The following is a 20,590-nucleotide window of genomic DNA, read 5'->3' as shown; positions in this document are numbered from 1 at the left end:
CACCCTTGCCTCATTTTCAGTGAGATTTGTATCACCAAGAAGTGCTAGCAGTCGATCTTTATTTTTGCTGAAGGTTTGTTTTATAGTTCACCTTAATGAAGGTTCTTATTTTGGATCCCAGCCGGAACTTGTTGAATAGCATTGCAAGGCAGGACCAGTCAATCATATTGAACGCCTTCTCCGAGTGAGAGAGTTGCCATCATCTGTTTGCACCTCACAGCCACTTTCATTAGTCACTGCTAGTTGGGAAGTGTTAGTCACTTGCCTATTGTTAATAAAGCCTGACTTTTGGGGGGAGATTAACACCAGCCCAATGTGATGTACTATGGATGTGAACAATTTTACGTCACTGTTGAGTACTCCAGTTGGGTGTTATGAGGTGCTGAGCAGTAGGTTTTTATAGTGCTTGAGAAGCAAGGTAAACTGGTAGATCAGCATAGAATTCATGACTGTTCGAAGGTCAGGGAATAAATAAATAATTTTGCAAGATGCCTGTTAAGTAGTGAAGCATAGACCTTATAAAAGGTTTCGAAGAAGCCATCTGGGCCTGGATATTTACAGAGTGGTAGACTGCTGATTGCTTCTCGCACCTCCCCTGTAGTAATGTCATCCTCTAGGGAGTGTAGTTCACTTTCAACGTTTTGGAGGGGTAGTCATTCAGATATTCATCTTGGATGCATCATAGTAGTGTTTGTAAGGGGACAGGGGTCAATAATATCTATAAATGATGGACAGAATCTCAAATGTTTCTGATGTAACATAGTTTAGGTCACCTTTGATTTCTGAAATATGATTCCTAGTGGTTGTGTGGTGCAAGGTATATGGCAATAATATGCCCCCCTTGTACCCTTTCCCATAAAACATTTGTTGGATGTATAGTTTGTTAGCCACATCTTTCATCAGCAGCAGCTCTAGTTCCACCCTGTTTTTGCTAAACTCTTGAGTGATATTACAACTGTCTTGCTTGTGGTATGCCCCAGACTGTGACAGCCAGTACTTTAGATCTACCCCTTTCTGCTTAGTGAGGCATTCAAAAGTGGCCATATGAGAAGTTGGTATGCCTCTAACAGCAGCTCTAGTGGCATGCCACAGCACAGATTGAGAGACTTATCAAGTATACTTTTTCTTAAAATAATATTCTGTTGCTTCTCTTGTACAGTCTTGCAGCTATGAGCCCCTCAAAGGCACCTCATTAATCAGTGGGGAAGGAGTGAGCTTATCAGGAGCCAAATTGGGGCATGGCCCAACACATAAGTCACATCAATAGAAGAGTCTACTAGCTGGGGAAGTGGAGTTATAGTTACTAAGATGTGATCCAATCTAGAGTAAACTTTGTGCACATTTGAATAGAATATATAGTCCCTGTTAGAGGGGTGATAATGGTGCAGGACATCAACCCCCTTGACCAACCAGACAGTGGTGGCAATCTACTATGTCATGGATGGGATTAGTCTATGGGAAGGCAAGGGAAATATTATAATCACCCCATATAATAATCTCACCCTCAGCAAAGTGAGCTTTTCTGGGAAAGAGGGTAGCATAGAACCTCTCTCTGTTTTCATTTGACCTGTAGATCAAGATTATAGTTGGGCAGATTCAGCCCAGCCCACCTCAGATCCTCATTGCACTGTCCTTCCTCTCCGGCATCATTTCTTCTATGTGAAATGGTGAGGCCTCTTCATAAGAGGAGCACTACTCCTCTAGGTTTCATATGTTAGATGTGTGAAATTGGAAAAGATATCACAATAGGGGCATAGACTCCTTACATTGGCTTGCAATAGGAGCAGAGCTGTATTCACCTCCTTGAGTTTTATCCATTGGAGAAGTGCCCAAAGCTTCAATGAAGACTTAAGGCTCTGAACATTGTATGAGACTATTCTTAGTAGTTACATCTGTGTGATAGCACGGCGTGGCTAGTCTTGTGGCTCATTGTTGCTAACTTGTGGGCATCTGAGTGAGCAGTGGTGAATGCCAATATGGCGTTCCGGGAAGGATCACTGCCTTTGATGTGGCAAGCAGTGTGCCTGTCTGTGAGGCTTACTGTGTGTGCCTCATCAAGTCATTTAAGCTAAGTAACTGGAGGGTAATAAACGTGGAAAAGAAAAAGAGTAGTTATACGGTGAACCTTTGTCCTGGTGAGGGAATCAGATCATAGGAGTAGCATGAAAGAAATCAATTAGTAAATGTTATGGGGTTTCGTTTGGGGATTCTGACAATGGGGACTGGCTCTGAAGTCGACATACCTAATCCCACCCCCATCCTCCAACCGCATGAAGCAATTTACCAGAGCATCATGGGTGTAAGCTCTAGAGTTTGGTGTGTGGGATGGAACTATGGAACTAGAGCAACTGTAGTTCATGTTAAAGTGCCTTCTTCTGAGGAGAACAGATGGCTTTCCCTATCTCTCTGTCAATGGAGACTTCATGGCGTTTTACGAGCCAACCTGAAAGTCTGGAAGCACCAACCGCCTCACTGAGAATGGCTATTGTTGGGACAATGATGCTGAGGAAAGACCATGGGTCCTCGTTGCTTGTTGTAAGTCTCTTATTACACACAATTGTATTGGACTGTGAATGTTAGCATGAATGTGAAGTTTTCCTATTGGAGATATGCTGTGATTTCACAGAGATCCTTTTGCTGTGCAAACGTTTGGCCAAAAACTTCCTGTAACAGGAGAATTGTGTCTTCTTGAAACACATGTGGGTCTTGTAGTGGGGCCGCCGTCAGAATCTTTTACTTGAAAGTAATGGATTCTTGTCAGGACAGTCAGGGGCAAATTTCCTTGTTGTTGAATTGCAGAATAGACCTGATGGTTGTAATCTAGAAACACAGGGATGCCATCTAGGAGATTCAGGAGGTGTCCAAACAGGGCTTGGACCTATGATTAAGTTCTGCTGTGGCCAGTGTTGAGGCTATGCCTGATCCAGATATTGTTGTGATGCAATATATTTTCAAGATAATCCAGCTTGCCCAGCAGAGACTGTTGCCATCACTCAACCACTTCCAGTTGGGAAGTATGACCATCTTTTTTGTGAATATTGTCTGTGAAGTCCATCTCCACTTGGTCTAGTCTTGATATGGCCTATTGAAACTCCTGACTCAAGGATGTGATGTCCTTCCTAATTGCCGGGGTGGGGAATGTGAGATGTCATCCCTCCTTAGCTGGTCATTTGAACCCCTGTCTTGTGTGGTGGGGCACATGCTTTTTAAAGTAACTCCTTTTACTGGAAAATTTTGAGGAACTATTCACTTCCATATGTGGAAAGGTGAGTTCTGCCCCAGGCAGTGTCCTCCCTTGCAGTTCACACACTGCTCCTGTTGACCACTGATTTCCCCAGCATGGGGTGGCAGCACCATGCAGAAGTGTGGAGGGCTCCCTGGGAGTTTTCTGGTGCTTATAGGCAGATAGATGGAGAGGCAGTGTTTAATTACCCATGGCAAGGAGTCTCAAAATCAGGTCTTATATACTGAGTCCCATCTTGTGGTAAAGTCTCAAGGAACATCCAATCTGAGGCTACTACTGAGGTTCATCTGGTGGAGTTCGGCCTGTCTGCCTGCTGGTGGTGCTTCATGACGTTCTAATTAGGATGTCAGCGGGAACTGCCTGCACCAGGTGGCCGTAGGATAATTGCCTTTGTGAGCAAGACAAAGCAGATCTGCAAAGGGTCTTCTCATTAATGGAACCTAAGCAGCCTCAATTTACAAGGCACCAGTGGCAGTTCTCTCGGCCGTATGTGGCCGGATGCCATCCACTGGCTCCTTACCTCATTATGTTGTGATGCGAGCTTTCAATCTTTCAAGCTCATGCGGTAGGGCTCTCCTCCTCAATCCCAGTCAGAGTTGGGACGATGTTTCGGCCCGGCACTCTAAAGTTCAAGAGTGTATTCTGTGCAGTTGGGGGTCCATCAGGTTCATAATCATTGACTGACTCTGACACTAGTCATAGCAGCCACCTTGAAGGTAGCTTATACAGGGCCAGTCACTTGCTCAATTTCCAGAGGAGATATTTTCAAATCCACTGCCATCCATCCAAATCCTGCAGTGCTCCAGGCAGTTTCATATATCAACTTCACACCATATTGGCTATTTTTGTTGCTCTTAATGGGGTCAAACAGGGCTAGGTTCTTGAAACTCAGGGAGATGCATCCCTACTAGTCTCATACCTAGAGACCACCCCTGGTGGACTGAAGTGTTCTCAACAATGCCACATTATTTTACAGTAAAAATAATGTTATGGCAAGATTTGCAATCTTTGTGCAAAATTGTATTCGATTATCTTTTACTTTAGGAGTCAAAGGCAGGAAATTATACGAGTGCCTTCTAGAGATGGGAATTTTTTGGTGATGCATGACCTATCGCTGCCTTTGATGAGACAGCTCTATGGTAGTTCAATTTAATTCTTCACGGCAGATGGTAGCTATAGCATTTTTCTTCTCGTTATCCAGCACAACCAACCAACCAACTACTATATATCAGCCATCTTTTCAAGTTGGGTGGGACAACAGATGCATTATTCATGCATACAGAATGAAAGTTAGATGCTGAGGGTGCATTTAAAAATAAGGAAATAATGGTAAAACTGAGAATTTCCGTTCAGTAGACGAGTATTCCTTAAGATCCACCTCTTTTCGATGTTCTTCTTATATTTAAAACACTTACCTTCTGTTTATAATCCACAGATATGCACAGTGATAAACTACAAACATCCATGCCCTTATCCCTCTATATAGTATAAACATTCAACCTATGCCAATAGAATTAAATCATAAGAGTGTGCTAAAAGCTGCAAAAGAGTCAGCAAAGCATGCGGAACATATATGGAAGAAGTCCGATGTGACATCACAGTTAAGAATACTAATAGCAAAATGTCCCAGTATCCCTTCGAGACTTTGACTATTCACTGAAATATGTTTTTTGCCTGGAGAGGAACGCTTCACTACGAACTTGGTGATGCTTTACGGGCATTGCAAAACTAGTCTGAATCCCTGAACCCGATATCTCAAGATAGCTCCCTTAGCTGTATTGAGTCCACCAATGTTTTAGATCCTCTGACAATTTATTAGTGAGGTCTGCTCATTCTATAGGCAAATGAAATGCACTTTGCTACTGTTCAATTAACGAACAACTCGCAGTTTATTCTATGGGGAAGCCAACAAATCACTGAGGAAGGCAGAACCACTTGAAGCTCACTTGGAAATTCAGGGACAGATTTCGATCCTGGTGGAAGGATTACTCTATCACAACAGTGACGGATATCCCGTCCGCCGAAATCGAAATCCAGTTGTTTCTTGCGGGATTTAGATTTTGGTGGACGGGATATCTGTCACCGCTGTGGCGGAGTAACCCCTCCGCTGGGCCCCACATCAGGCCCTCAGTTGTAGATATTACATTTCAAATCTGCTTCAAAGACCTGAGTAGGAGAATGCAGTAAGAGGTTTTTTCCGCACTCTTTACAACACAACCATAGTGGCGTGGTCTTCTAAAAACAGAACAATTTTAAAGACGATAAGGCGTGGGAGGAGGTAATTGAGAACAGGAAAGGAGAAACAGGTAACGTGGCACTGAATTCATGATCAGCAACTCACACAAAAGGTTTATTCAGAAAACTATGTTTCAGAGGCGCAACATGAAATAGTGTTTGAGTTTGATTACATAGACATTTTTCTTCAGAAAAAAAGATATTTGCAAAGCTTACGAACAGAAAGTTGTCTTTGTCTTAGCTCAGGTCACAGACACTATTTTAAGGTTAACTACACAGCTTGGGAGGAGGCAGTGGACTCGATGCAAGTGCAGGTGTATGTATTTTATGGACCCAAGGAGCGCACAATCAGTGCTAGTCTATACATTTATGAATAAAGGAGACTGTGGGGCATATTTATAATGCCATAGTGCTATCTGGCGCCACATTAACGTCATTATTTTTGACATTAATGTGGCCCAACGAGGCCAAAATACCTGTGCTGTATTTAGAGAGTGGCACAATGCATGCATTGAGCCATTCTGTTACCCTTTTTGCTACATTTTGCCTGCGCCAGGCATAATGTATGCAAAGGGGGTTTTCCCCCGTTAGGGGAGCCGGAAATATGGTGCACCATTTTTTACAGCATTTTTAACGTCTGCTCATGAGCAGCCATCTGAAGGAGGCTTCCATTCTTGAGAATGGGGCCCTATGTACTCTACAGGAGTAGCGCCAATAATTTGGTGCTGCTGTTGCAGAGTACACCAATAGAGTCATGAGAAATTACACTATTGCCCCCTACCCTGCGCCATGGTGCGCTGTAATTTAAATACAGCGCACGCATCGTGGCGTTAGGGGGGTGCTAAGGGGCACAGGGAAAGTGGTGCTGCACTCGGTGCAGCGTCACTTTCCATAAATCTGCCCGTGTTCTTGAAATGTCAGCTTGTCTCCTAAGGACATCTAGTCTCATATCTGTATTCAAGAAGGGTTAAAAAAAGAATATAGAATGCGGCTGTGTGAAGGCTGTTGGCACTTTGTATTCAGCTCTGGAGCGCATGAGAGTTGCAATGATAACACTTTGCTCTTCTGGGCTGTCGTCAAAGATGGATAAAATAGGTTTGCCTAAACTTTATTCTAAGCAGGGAGGAACCATACTTAAACTCAGGATAGAGTCAACGCATCAAATTGTAATTAAGTAGATTAGTGGTGGGCGAGAGTATTGTGGCCAGCATCTGGCCTTCAGTTATTTGCTCCTTAAGGATGTACTTGACAGGGAGCCTTCTTGACATTGTTGTGCCTCGTTAGTCAAAACTGCTTTAACTGGAAGGTAGGCTTCGAGTCCTTTGTTTGCTACTTTATCAAACATGTATCTTTAGTCAACTCCCTTTTGTGCATATTGTGTATTTGACTATTGATCACTAATTATTTTCTGTTAACTGTTCAACATACACACACACCAGGGGCTGTAGTACACAAAGTGTCCAAGGGCGCAACAGGCATTTGCACCCACTTTGCATGTCCCTGGGGCACTTTGGTATTACAGAAGGGGCAGCAGATGCTTGTGCAGCCCCCTTCTGTAATGTAGATAGCTCTGGTGCACATGAAGCACCAGAGCATGTATGCCAGTGCTATCATTAGAGAGTGTTTTCCTTATTTGGATGGGGGCGTAACAACATGCAAATGAGAGAATCTCTTTGCCTCTGCGCCCATGCTGTCTTATAGACGTGGATGCAAAGGCAAATGAGCTCTCAAGAGGTGCACTGACAGTGGGCTACAAAAAGATGCCACAGTGTCAGAGCGCCCCCTGACGGCAACCCTCTGGAGGGTGTGAAAGGGGTCCTATGGGCATCCCCTTGCAGGCGGGTGCAGTCACTCACTGCACCCGCCTGCAAGGGGATCTCTCTTCCCTCTCAAAATTGCAGGTGGATTGCTATCTGCACAGTGAAAGCCGGAGCCGCATCTTCAAAGCCACTCTGTATTTCACTTGAATGCGCTGCCCTATGGCGCAAGTCTCTGGCTGCCCTGAGGGCAGTGCATTCATTCTAATATGTGACACTTTCCTTGTTTGAGCAGGTTGCACCTTTTGAAAGGTGCACCCTGGCTCAAACAAGGAAAGTGTGCCATATTCGTAATACTGCCTAAGGTGTACATTGAGAAGACCAGTTATGCCAAACTTGTAAATAAGTAATCATAGTGACTCCTTGAATCTGTGTGATTGTACTTCCATGGAAGCATCTTAAACGGCCTCCTTTATAAAATCCACATGAACTCTTCTGTTATATGTTTGCTTAGTAACAACATAGTTTAAAATGTGCCGATGATCATGTATTTTATCATGAGGCCAGGGCCATTTGTCTATGTATTGGGAGAATTTTATGTACTGGTGGCATTTATGCAAGTTTTACGTGGTCTAACTATCTCTTTGGGTGGTAGGTAATATTTTAAGATTCATATTAGTAACCACGGTTATTGAAAAGTGTTTGGGTGGTATTGCATTGTTTTAAAGGTTTCAAATCAAATCAAAAGATTGCATTAAAGTGTAGGCGGACTGCTTTGCAGGGTGTTTAGTAAAGAACAGGCAAGAAAATGATCAGCAGGTAGGTCACTGGGTTCCACAGTTTATATTTCTCCCAAAGTAGGGGATTAACCCTCTGGGTGCCATGGACGAGCTGGTCTCACCCTCGGCCACTGTTGCTGTGTGCCAGGGATGAGACCAGCTCGTCCTGCACCCGGCCCTCCGGGGTAGAGTGCTAGAGCTCCCCGTGAGCCTCCGATCCCCTCCTCTGGTGATGGATGACCCCTGACCCCACTAACCCCCCCAGTAATCTCATCAGAGGTCACCTCCCATCCTGAAGAGAAATGCAAAGCAGTGGGGGCAGGCAGAGGCATGAAAGGAAAGGCCTTTCCTTTCCTTTCATGTCTCTGTAAGCATTTCTGCAGCTGTAAAGCGATTGGGCTGCAGAAATGCCTGCTAGACACCAGGGAGTTTATTTTTTTAAAATGTTTACAATGAAGAGGAGCGACCCCTTGGGCAAGGGTCGCTCCCCTGGGGGCATTTAACAATTAGGACTTTTCTGCCCCCCTGGGGGAAGATCGGCCTAGTTAAATATTTAAATTAGTCCAATCTGAACGGGGGGCAGGGCAGAAGCCACTAGACACCAGGGATAATTATTATTTTTTGTTTTTTATACGTGGGGAGCAACCCCTTAGGCAAGGGTCACTCCCCTGGGGAAAATTGTATGTAGGCCATTTCTGCCCCCCCCTCTGCCTATTTTTCTTAGGCCAATCTTCCCCAAGGGGGGCAGAAACCATTAGACACCAGGGATTTTTTATCTGGATGTCAATTTCATGCAAGGGAAGTGACCCCTTAGGCAAGGGTCGCTCCCCCGGGGGGCTAATTTATTTTAGGCCATTTCTGACCCCTTGGGTGCAGATCAGCCTATTTTAATTAGGCCAATCTGCCCCCAGGAGTGGCAGAAACCACTAGGCACCAGGGATTTTTTTTGTTTTTACAGATGGGGAGCGACCCCTTAGGCAAGGATCGCTCCCCTGGGGGCAATTTTATTTTAGGCCATTTCTGTCCACCTTGGGGGCAGATCGGCCTATTTTTATTAGGCCGATCTGCCCCCAAGGGGGGGGCAGAAACCACTAGGCACCAGGGATTTTTCTTTTTTTTTCTTTTAAAAATGAGGAGTGACCCCTTAGACAAGGGTCGCTCCACGGGGGGCCAATTTTATTTTAGATTATTTCTGCCCCACTTGGGGGCAGATCACCCTATTTTTCTTAGGCCAATCTGCCCCCAAGGGGGGCAGAAACCAATAGGCAGCAGGGATTTTTTATTTTTTTTATTTTTTACAGATGGGGAGTGACCCCTTAGGCTAGGGTCGCTCCCATGAGTGGCAAATTTATTTTAGACTATTTTGCCCCCCCCCCCCCCTTAGGGGCAGAAACCACTAGACACCAGGTATTTTGTTTTTTGCACCAATTTTTCGCAAGGGGAGTGACCCCATAGGCAAGGGTCGCTCCCCTGGGGGGCAAATTAATTTTATGATATTTCTGCCCCCTTGGGGGAAGATCAGCCTAATTTTATGAGGCCGATCTGTCCCCAAGGGGGGCTGAAACCAATAGGCAGCAGGGTTTTTTTATTTTTTTTATTTTTTACAGATGGGGAGTGACCCCTTAGGCTAGGGTCGCTCCCATGAGTGGCAAATTTATTTTAGGCTATTTTGCCCCCCCCCCCCTTAGGGGCAGATTGGCCTATTTCTATTAGACCCATCTGCCCCCAGGGGGGCAGAAACCACTTACGCACCCGGGATTGGAGTGTGGTTTTTTGTTTGGGGGGGCAGCCCCTGGGCTAGGGTCGCTGCGAATGGGGGCACATTACTGTTGGCCATTTCTGCCCCACTTAGGGGCAGATCAGCCTATTTTTGGAAGGCCCTTCTGCCCCCAAGGGGGGCAGAAAACCCACCAGAGACCTGGGAAGATTTTTTTTCAAAAAAAGAGGGTGGAGGTATGGCCATACCCCACCCCAAATAAATGGGGACAAAGTTGTTCTGCTCACTGGTAGGCAGATGGGGCAATTACACCTGATCCACTCCCAGGGGCAGAAAGCCTACTAGATGTCAGGGAATTTAAAAAAATAAATAGTGGGGTGGTGGCTACCAACCATTATGGCCATGGTTATGTCCCCACCCCAACTGTAGGGAATAACAGTCTTTCAGCTCTCCCGTGCACACTAAAACATCTTATCCCACGGCAGGCAAGATGACATTTGATTATTTTGGATTTTCGTTTTACATTTGGGCCATGAAAGCTTGTCTAACTCTCAAAATCGCCCCACTTGGAATGGTGAGGGCTGAACTTTTTGGACTTTGGGACACTGCCATGCAGAAAAATCTACGAGACCTCGACACATCTGAAAACTAAACATCTGGGTGAGTCTAGGGAGGTGTGCTTCACGTGCACCCTATACCATTTTCTTACCCACAATGCCCTGCAAACCTCCAACTTTGCTTGAAATCATACGTTTCCCACATTTTTGTGATGGAACCTTCCGGAATCTGCAGGGATCCACAAAATTCCTACCACCCAGCATTGTACCGATAAACATTCTGCCTCACTTGTCAGCCTAAAAATGTTTTTTTAAACTGCCCTTTTGGACCCGCTTTGTTTCCCCCTCATTTTTCACATGTTTTTGGCTCTTCCCTGTCACAGGCACTTGGCCCACCTGCAAAAGTGAGGTATCAAGGAGAACATTGGATGGTAGGAAATTTGTGCGGGTGCAGTGATCCCACACAGAAGTGTGGGAAAAATTTGATTTGTTTTAGCTAAATTTGAGGTTTGCTGAGGATTCTGGTTAAGAAAACACTGGGGGATCCACGCAAGTCACACCTCCCTGGACTTACTCGGGTGTCTAGTTTTCAGAAATGTTTGGGTTTGGTAGGTTTCCCGAGATGGCCACTGAGCCCAGGTCCAAAAACGCAGGTGCCAAACCCCGCAAAAACAGGTAGTTTTGCATTTGATAATTTTGATTTGTCCACATAGTGTTTGGGGCATTTCCTGTTGCGTGCACTAGGCCTACCCGCACAAGTGAGGTGCCATTTTTATCGGGAGAACTAGGGGAGTGCTGGGTGAAAGGAAGTTCGTGGCTCCTCTCAGATTCCAGAACTTTCTCTCTCACTGAAATGTGAGGAAAAAGTGAATTTCTTTGCAAAGTTTTGAGGTTTGCAAAGGATTCTGGGTAACAGAACCTGCTGAGGGCCCTACAAGTCACCCCATCTTGAATTCCCCTAGGTGCTAGTTTTAAAAAATGCACAGGTTTGGTAGGTTTCCCTAGGTACCGGCTGAGCTAGAGGCCAAAATCCACAGCTAGGCACTTTCCAAAAAACACAGCAGATTTCAATGTAAAAATGTGATGTGTTCATGTTACGTTTCCTGTCGCAGGCATTAGGCCTACTCAAGCAAGTGAGGTACCATTGTTATTGGGAGACTTGGGGGAAAACAGAATAGAAGAACAAAAGTTATTGCCCCTTATCTTTCTCTACATTTTTTCCTTCCAACTGCAAGACAGTGTGTAAAAAAGATGTCTATTTGAGAAATGCCCTGTATTTCACATGCTAGTAGGGGAACCCCAGAATTCAGAAATGTGCAAATAACCACTGCTTCTCAACATCTTATCTTGTGCCCATTTAGGAACTACAAAGGTTTCCTTGATACCTATTTTTCACTCTTTTTCACCTAATGAATTGCTGTATACCCGGTATACCATGAAAACCTACAGTTCTTGAAGAACCTACAAGCCCTATATATCCCCGCAACCAGAAGTGTCCGGCAGATGTAACAGTGTATTACTTTTGAAAACATGACATGGCAGGAAAAAGTTACAGAGTAAAACGAAGAGAGAAATGGCTGTTTTTTTTTTTACCTCAATTTCAATATTTTTTATTTTAGCTGTTATTTTCTATTGGAAACCCTTGGAAGGATCTACACAAATGAATCCTTGCTGATTTAAGAATTTAGTCTACTTTTCAGAAATGTTTGGTTTTCTGATTCAAGTCTACCTGTTCCTGCAAGCTGGGAAGATGGTGATTTTAGCACCACAAACCCTTTGTTTATACCATTTTCAGGGGAAAAAACACTAGCCTTCTTCTGCAACCCTTTTTCCCCATTTTCTTTAAAAAAAATGAAGGTTTTGCTGTATTTTGGCTAATTTCTTGGTGTCCTCCAGGGGAACCCATAAACTCTGGGTACCTCTAGAATCCCTAGGATGTTGGAAAGAAGGTTGCAAATTTAGCGTGGGTAGCTTATGTGGACAAATATTTATGGGGCCTAAGCGCAAACTGCCCCAAATAGCCAAAAAAAGGCGTGTCACCTGAGGGGGAAAGGCCTGGCAATCGAAGAGGTTAATTATGAGACAGACATGAAAGACCTCACTGCCTTTTTTTTAACCTCAAACATCTGGTTTTAAATTAATGTAATAGGTGGTCCTGTGATTACCTGGAGCCACTTATGAGCTAAGATGCTTTTCTTTTGAGACAAGTTGCATCGTTCCAAGAAGTCATGTGTTCAGATGAGTGACTATTGTCCAAAATGGCTGCTGCCAATCAGATTACATTTCTTGTCAGCTAGATTAAAATAGTTTTGTCGGATAATTTTGTGAAATAAACCAAGAAGGCTTTTTAATGTAAGATTCTGGACTTTCTTAGCCCAGCCCTCTTGAGCCATGATTCATCTCCCTTGAACCATATTTATTCAAGCACATTCAGTGTGGAGGAGGATATTCAAATGGGAACAGAGCGAATGCACCAAGGCTTCTTAGGTTTAAAAACATTCCTGCTGGTTTTAAATACATGGACTCGAGTCGGCTTTGACCTCCTTTCAGTTTTTTTCTACTTCTCTCATTTCAGAGTCTGCCTAGTTATGCCTAGAGACAATGAGCCACTGCTTACCTATATTGCTGCATTCCATGTTGTGATTATTTTGTTCAAAGCCCTCTGGGCATCTGTCAAGGCACTTCCCACTGTGCAAGTAAAACCCACTTTTACACTTGGTGCAGAAGTTTCTGTTGAAGCAGGTCTCACAGTCAGACTTGCATTCTGGAAAAAGAAATCACATGAAATGTCAAGCAGGATATAGTTCTTCCTCTATTCTTTCTACATTTTTCTTACCGAAGACATTATGCTCAAAACCTGTTTATATTCATAGGCTGTATGATATACGTCACTTACTCTCCATGCCTCATTTACTTGCTTGTATGATGTTTGAAACTGTCCAATGTTTTGGAAAATTCTCGGTCTCACCTTTGAGTTCCTCTACTGATTCAAAGAAAGCCTATATGCTTCTAAGCCAGGTCTGAGAGAGTCTGAATGTCTGATATTTATCATGAACGAAGGGTGGTTCCTTCCACATTAGTTCTCCTTTGGAAACAGCAAAAGTGAGATGAAGGGATGGTGGATATTTGGTCTCAAATACTTCTATAGAGCAAGACAACTGATAAATTAAAATGGGTGTGCTAGCGCAGGAGTTTTAATAAAATTATTAATGAGTATTCATGTAGTCTGGGTAATAGATTTGGGTAGAAAATGTAATAATATAGAGAAAAATATTGTACGCATTTGAAAGTGTGATCCTGATGAGTGTCCACCAATGTTCACAAAGTGTACTTATTAATGGCTTACTAATATGAAACATGGAGCTTATGTTTGATTAATGTACTAATACATCAAATTAAGGGTAATGCATTATGTAATTGCTTTATTAAGTGGAAGCCTTAACTTAGCGGAGGTCTTGGCCTAGTTGCATGGCCTCACGTCAAACTGCATTTCTTGAGCGTTTAATAAAATGTCTCTTTTAGAGAATTAAACTGTGATTTTCCACTGTACTGTCCAAAAGTGCTCATAGCTTAAAGTCTTTCTCATGAGAACTGCTTGCTAGAAGATGCTGTTCTTGCTAATGTAACAAAATGAATGTAATGTGTGTAAGGCTGACTTTCTCAGGAGAAGACAATAGAAACACTGATTAGAGTATGATCTGCAACAATATTGTTACCTGATGACCCGGATGATGAGGGCATTACAAGAGAAGCAAATCAGTGACATGTGAACTGTACACTAGTCGAAGTTATAGATTTGATGTTTTAGTTTTATTGGACAAAGTGTGAACATGCGATCCCTTGACCAATGGGGACTTGGGAAGTAGTTTTAGGAAATCTAACTTAACGGGACTGCACCACGAGAAGACAGAGCATTTGTCTATCTTCTATCTGACCGAGAGGTCATTACTTTCTGTGCGTCTTGAAAAGAGATGTGCTTACTTTAGTGCTTAAAGACTTTGCCCTTTCCGAACTTTGATGCTGAATCTTGAATCGTTGCTGACCAGACTGATGTTCTGAGGAGGAAGACTGTCACTCCTTGCTGATCCGTCAATTATATTGTCTATTTGCTTTTCTTTCTAGGTACCAACTGCAGTATTTGGATAGAGCCATAGTTAGATGATTTCCATATTTGTGTTGACTAAATTGTTTTGCATGAAGGCCAATGTGCTAATTCTAATCAGGTGTTAGTTAAGGTTCTCACTAATGAAATTCAATATAGGGAATAACATCTGAGGTCTTTCTTTGCTGAAGCGAAATGCATGTGATATCGTTTGCACAATTATTCTTGCTATTAATTTGCACTGTGATATTAGAATGTGTAGTAGCTCAAGCCTTGATTAGATTGTGTTTCTTCCGCAGATTTGGACAGCCAGTGTTGTTTCTGTATGTTTATCATTTTATTTTGAGATTAAGCTACGTGCCATTATCATTGTTAATATAGGGAAATAAATATTCTAACTTTTACATAAAGGTGTGTTTATTCATGACTGTGAAGTCATGGTGTGTCAATTACTGACTCCTATTGATTATTGTTATTGATTATTATTGACAATTGACAAATTGGTTATTGATCAGTATTGGTAATGGGATATGGTGGGAACATCTCAAGCGTTGGTCAAAATGTTCATTGACCTATTTGCATCCCCTTGTAAGTTTACTTATTAAGGTCTGATGTGCTAACAGGTGTCACATAATAAATTCACATATACAACTTAAATCTGGGTATTGTCTTGATTCTTAATTGGATTGTTATTTGGCAGATCACAGGAATAATGGCTTGAGTATGCCCTATTTCATTATAGTAGAGGGAGGTGGGTCTAAAATGTAATGCATTGACTGCCAGTTGGAAAAACCACTTACTCTGGAATTCACCCTTCTTGTCCCATTACTTACCAACCTTACCCCTGGCTTGTTCCCTGCGACCCCTGGCACTGCATTTGTATCCCCTGTCCTCAGAGATCAAAAAGACAGTGGCAGGAACAAAGGAAAATGGGGATTGTTGAACCTCTGTACACTTTCTGTTGTTCAAGCATAATTTGTGCATTTCAATTAATTACAGTTTGTTTCTCATTTCATTTCATAATGTTTTTATTTTGCAAATACATAACATTGTGATGGGTGTTTGTTTCACATTTCAGAATGTTTTTATTTTCCAAATCGATAACATGTGTGTGCAATGTACAAATAAATGAATTAAAAGGTTGCTTTCTTGTAGTCCTATTTCAACCCCCCTTTTTAATTTCAGGGGTATTAAACAGCAGCTACTGTACTTTGCACGTGCTTTCAGGACCTCCTTCTCGTCCAGGACATGAAAGTAGAAACCAAACTCTAGGAGTGATGTGGGAGGATATGCCTGTATCCTATTTACTTATAGTAAGCCATTTTCCTGACTAACTCTACTCTGTTTTGCTGCTGCTCATGCAAAATATACCTGGTGTACACTTGAAATAATGATTGCGCTTTTCATTTGAGGCTGTGTGGACGAACTGAAGGATGTGTCTAGGGACTGTGTGGTCTGTTTGGCCCTTGACTGGATATGGGCATGTTAAACTGTGTCTTGGTATCTTGGCCTATGCATATGAATGAGGGGATGTGTTGATGTTGGATGACACAGCAGGGGTACATTGTAACCAGTTATAACAAACATACAAATAAGTAATCATAGTGGGCTATTAAATCTGCATAAATGACTGCTACAGACCAAACGTATCAAGACACTACTCTTTGCATATAATGGCTGCACTAATAGCATATCAGGGCTCTACATCAATTAATATGTGTGTGATTTAAAGATAGATTTGTAATTGATTTAAAAACCTTTTGCATTATTTTATTAATTTTGCATTTAATGTTTACTCTTTTGTTTTTCTTGTTGTTTTTTTGAGTTTGTGGTGCCACTACCTTAATGTGGCCATGTGACAACACATTCACTAATATTATCAGGGCCTAACCGTCATGTGATGTCACTTCCTGTGATTTAATCAGCAGCTGAATGTTTGGATGGTTTCACTTCCCGTTCCTCTGGCATTTTGACGTCCATACTTTCAGGAGGGGTAAACCTTTATCTACCCTCCCAAGGGGAAGTCATTGATATTAGGAAAATTATGTTTGTATGGCGCTGGGGCTACCTCCTTCTCAATGTATTAACAGGACAGACAAGCTGTCCTGATAAATATGGGTGCTAAATGGAATCCCACAAAAACAGAGAGCTCACATTAATGAAAAGTAAATGAAGATCACAACAATTAGAAAATGACATATACATTTGAAACACATGTAAGCAATAATGTATATTCAATTTGTGTCATCAGTTGTTTACAACATTCATTCCATTGCTCATAATCCATCATATGCCATTGACTGGTATTTAGATTATCAATGTTCTCCATGAACAATAAACCTTTTCCTATCTCTCAATTTCATCCATAAATGTCAGTGAAAAGCCAGTGGTTGGAAATATTTATTATGAATGTAATTATGCTGTAGGCCGAAAACCTTTTTTTCAGGCAACTATTTTCTGTCAGATATCATATGCTGTTTTGTGCTTTTTCCTCTTGGAGAATAATGTAATTGCACTTTATTGGGCTTTCAAATGTTGTGTCCAAGAGAATCATGAAAAAGCTTAATTTGCAAAACACCTTCCTCCTCAGAAAAGGTATTATTATTCAGATAGTTGCCACCAAGTGTGATTTTATTATTGTAGGAAGACCAATCTTATTTCATTTACACATGCATCAAACTAGGTCTTATTGAAAAATACTATAAAACTACATCCAAGTTAAAAAATGTATAAATAAAAAGCGGTATACAAGTTGTATCATAGGTCAAAAACACTTTCTATAGAAAATTGTCGCTTTTAATGTCCTAGAAGTATGCCTGGTCTTTAAAAATTATGTTGACTAAAAAAGGTCATGTAGTGAAAGAAAGGTCAGCTAGGTACTGTGGACAGTGTTACACAATCAAAAAATAATGCTGAAAGTAATATTAGTACTTTGTAGCCTACAATGGTTGAATCTTTTTCTTTTTTTAACATATATTTCACTTGCCCTTGAAAAATCAACTGTTGGTTATGAAGAACTAACTCAATACTTAAGTAGGCGAAAGAGGTTAATTGCTAATCCTAAGCAACTGTTCTATTCTACATCTACACCCTCAGTATATCTACCAGTGGGATATTGAACTACTTAATGATTATCTGCTTGTCCAGGTGGAAGACCCAACGGTGGAAAAAAATTATCTGACGATAGTACCTCAGGTGGGAACATCTGGAGGAAGTAGGACAACGTCACAAGGGGACACCAAATGGAGGTTCTGCCAACATCCACCAGCATACAAAAAAACGGAAAGAGTAGAAGAACTAAAAAAAGTTGAAATAGTGGAGAATCCCAGGCCCAAACACTAGATGGCAGAATACTGTATACCATGTGAATTCAGAAAAGAATCTCACTGCAACACCAAGCGAACCAATGATGACATGAAATCAATGAAGGTTCCCTATACAAAAGATTTTATGATCATAAATTAAAAAATATGATTTTATGATGCACTTCTATCAGTCTAGTGTGTACTCTCTATCATCCTGCTCTCCATGCACTCCTTTAAGTATTCTCTACATGGTAACTTTAAAGTCAGAATTTGCATGGTATTATTAAAACTCCCCGTTAGCACTCCCAAAATCTTTGCTTTTCAGTACCAACGGCAAGAATTTGAGTCAAATATGTATTTAATAATGTAGAACAAAATAATCATTCTTTCAGATACATACTTGTACAATTATTTATAACTGGAGATCTTGTCCCGTAATATCCACTTGGACATGATGGGAGGCAGACTCCAATCTGTCTCATGCCAATCCTCTGCAGAACAAAGAAGAGCCGGGGTTTACAGGTATTGCATCCATTGTAATCAGAGCATGTTTCACAGCCTCCGGGACAGCCTTGGCCCACATAAGGATGTACTGAAGACAGAAGGAAAGAGGGAAAGGATTAGAGATTGACACAAGTTATGCACTAAAGCTAAACATTGTGTTAGTTTCTTATCATCTGGCTTGACACCATAGCTGTCACCACACAATTATGTAAGAACCACCAGGAAAGGGGATATGGCTCTACCCCCATGCTGGGAGCGAGGAGTAAATGTTTTGATCAGGCAGAAGTTGTGTGCTTCCATAAAAGAGTACTTGCTTTTCTCCCAGCTGTGATCATTGTGTTTATTTATCCAGCTGCCTGACCTTGAACTCTCAGGGGTACGCACAAGGAGTAAAGTGTCTTAGATAGCTGGAAAATATATGCTGTTTTTCTCTGGCAGCAGCACAGATTGGAGAAGGGTCGTCATTAAATTACATGGCTTTTTATATCTGGCATGATAGTGCAAATGTCACCTGAGCTTTTCACTTACTAATACCTAATAATATTCCACAATGCTTTGCTTCCACACAAATGCATATGCATTTCATGCAATTTAGTTTTAATGCTTCACATTACCATACAACATTCCTTTAAAGTTTGACTTATTGGCATTGACGAGCCGAGTGGTTGATCTTATGCAACTGCAGTGGGTAAAGTGAACTAATGCAATCCAATATTTCTCAGAGTGAGGGCTAGATTTTTAAGACCGTACAGCTTGAAAACAGAGAGCAGAGTTTGCCTTTTATTCATTCTGAGTTGTGCACCATAAAATATTGCACTAAGTTCCTTTGACGTTGTTCCATGCAGGCCAAGTTCTTGCAATAGCCAGGGATAGTTTCCCTCTCTTGGCACTACTATGCCAAAGCAAATGTTTGCCAGCACGCATTATGAAGATAAAATACATATCCTTTGAGCACATAGTGAAGGAAGCAGCTAAAACACTTGTATTGAATACAATTGCACTTTTATAATACACAGACTTATAGACACATATTAACTTTACTTTTCCAAGCACTAGGGAAAATAGCCACTTGGCATACACAGTCTAAAATGTACGCTACTAGCCGTCCAGTTGAAAGTTAGGCAGGTACGAAAACAACAGCTTTGAATAGTACTACTAGACATCTTGGAGCAATATCTGTCAATGAAATATAAGGGGCAGCCAGCCGTCGCAATATTACTCCTCTTGACTTTGATAGCCTCGGCCATTAACTGTTAATGCACAGTCTTTGAAGGTATATGGTCATAACTGGCTTAGCATTCGGTTAGGGTTCCTTGCTTACCATGGGCGTTTATACAATGTTAAGTGGCTGTGTGAACCATGTAGGAACCATCGCTCTCCTTCATCAGGGTTAGAGGGTCTGGAAATCAGAATTATGCATCACTCTGCAGCTTGTAAATTCTTAAGGCAGATAGGGTCATTATGTTCCGAGTCCCTATCTTTTCCGGGCTCCACACCACTTCAGCAAATGTCATCAAAGCAAATATGCAGTCTTCAGTAACAAAAAGACAACTAATGTGGCCATAGTAATAGATCTCACAGACTGCATGGCCAAAATGTACTAACCTTTGCCCTGGGTTTGCTTTACTTTGTAATGCAATCCTGGGGCAAATCACTGTGGTGGTATTTACTCTCCAATCCAAATCAGGATTTGTGTTGGAAAGATGACCAATACCCAATGCGCTAGCATACTTCGTGTTACATTGTATCAAGGGGGGTGTTCTATGGGTGGTACATGGGCATTCCCATGCAAGTACCCAAGGATTTTGACACAAATCGCTAGCTACCCACAAATATAGAGGAAAACGTATGCCTAAAAAGTATGCCTCAAGGCAGGCGTAATGAATGAGAAATGTTTTAATTTCTTCATTCTCTTTCAAACTTTGCATGTGTACTACAAGATACAGTGGGATAAGTATTAGGCATTGTTTTGTACTGGAAAACACTCCTTCCAGAACAAAACATATGCTTAACAAAATGCACACACCCTTGCACAAAGCTGCAAGGATTTGTTCGTTGGCCCACAGCTGCCGAAATTGTGGAGGGGAGAGAGAAGCAGCATCATGTCTTAGTGGATATGGAGCTGTCCTACGCCACTCCCCCTTTGTTCCAAAACAAGACAGCAATTTTGGTTGAAGCATTGATTTGCGTCAAAACCTAGTAAATTTCCCTCCATAGTTTCCCTTTTCCTGGAATTAATACTTAGAAAAAAACAGATGCCTCCGGCACCAGGCAAAAATGGAAGAAGCATCCAGAGGGCGCCGCATAAGTTTTTGCCCCAGGCTTCAGAATTGTTTCTCACAAGGCTGCACATCACAGTATATAACAGAAATACCAAACTATTTTTCCTG

General features: G+C 42.0%; 1 protein-coding gene across 1 annotated transcript in view; it reads right to left on the bottom strand.

The window, feature by feature from the left end:
• Positions 1 to 20,590, bottom strand: part of RSPO3 (R-spondin 3) — a 315,395-nt gene that overhangs the window by 137,732 nt on the left and 157,073 nt on the right. The window contains exons 2-3 of the mRNA XM_069234820.1: positions 18,097 to 18,288; positions 12,907 to 13,053 (exon numbers count right to left, since the gene is read on the bottom strand). Of these exons, the coding sequence (XP_069090921.1) occupies positions 12,907 to 13,053; positions 18,097 to 18,288 (339 nt within the window). The remainder of the gene's footprint in view (positions 1 to 12,906; positions 13,054 to 18,096; positions 18,289 to 20,590) is intronic.

The sequence above is a fragment of the Pleurodeles waltl genome, chromosome 5 (genome assembly GCF_031143425.1).
Source record: "Pleurodeles waltl isolate 20211129_DDA chromosome 5, aPleWal1.hap1.20221129, whole genome shotgun sequence".
Classification (NCBI taxonomy): Eukaryota; Metazoa; Chordata; class Amphibia; order Caudata; family Salamandridae; genus Pleurodeles; species Pleurodeles waltl.
The sequence above is the reverse complement of the archived record's forward strand: the minus strand, read 5'-3'. Positions and strand labels throughout refer to the sequence as shown.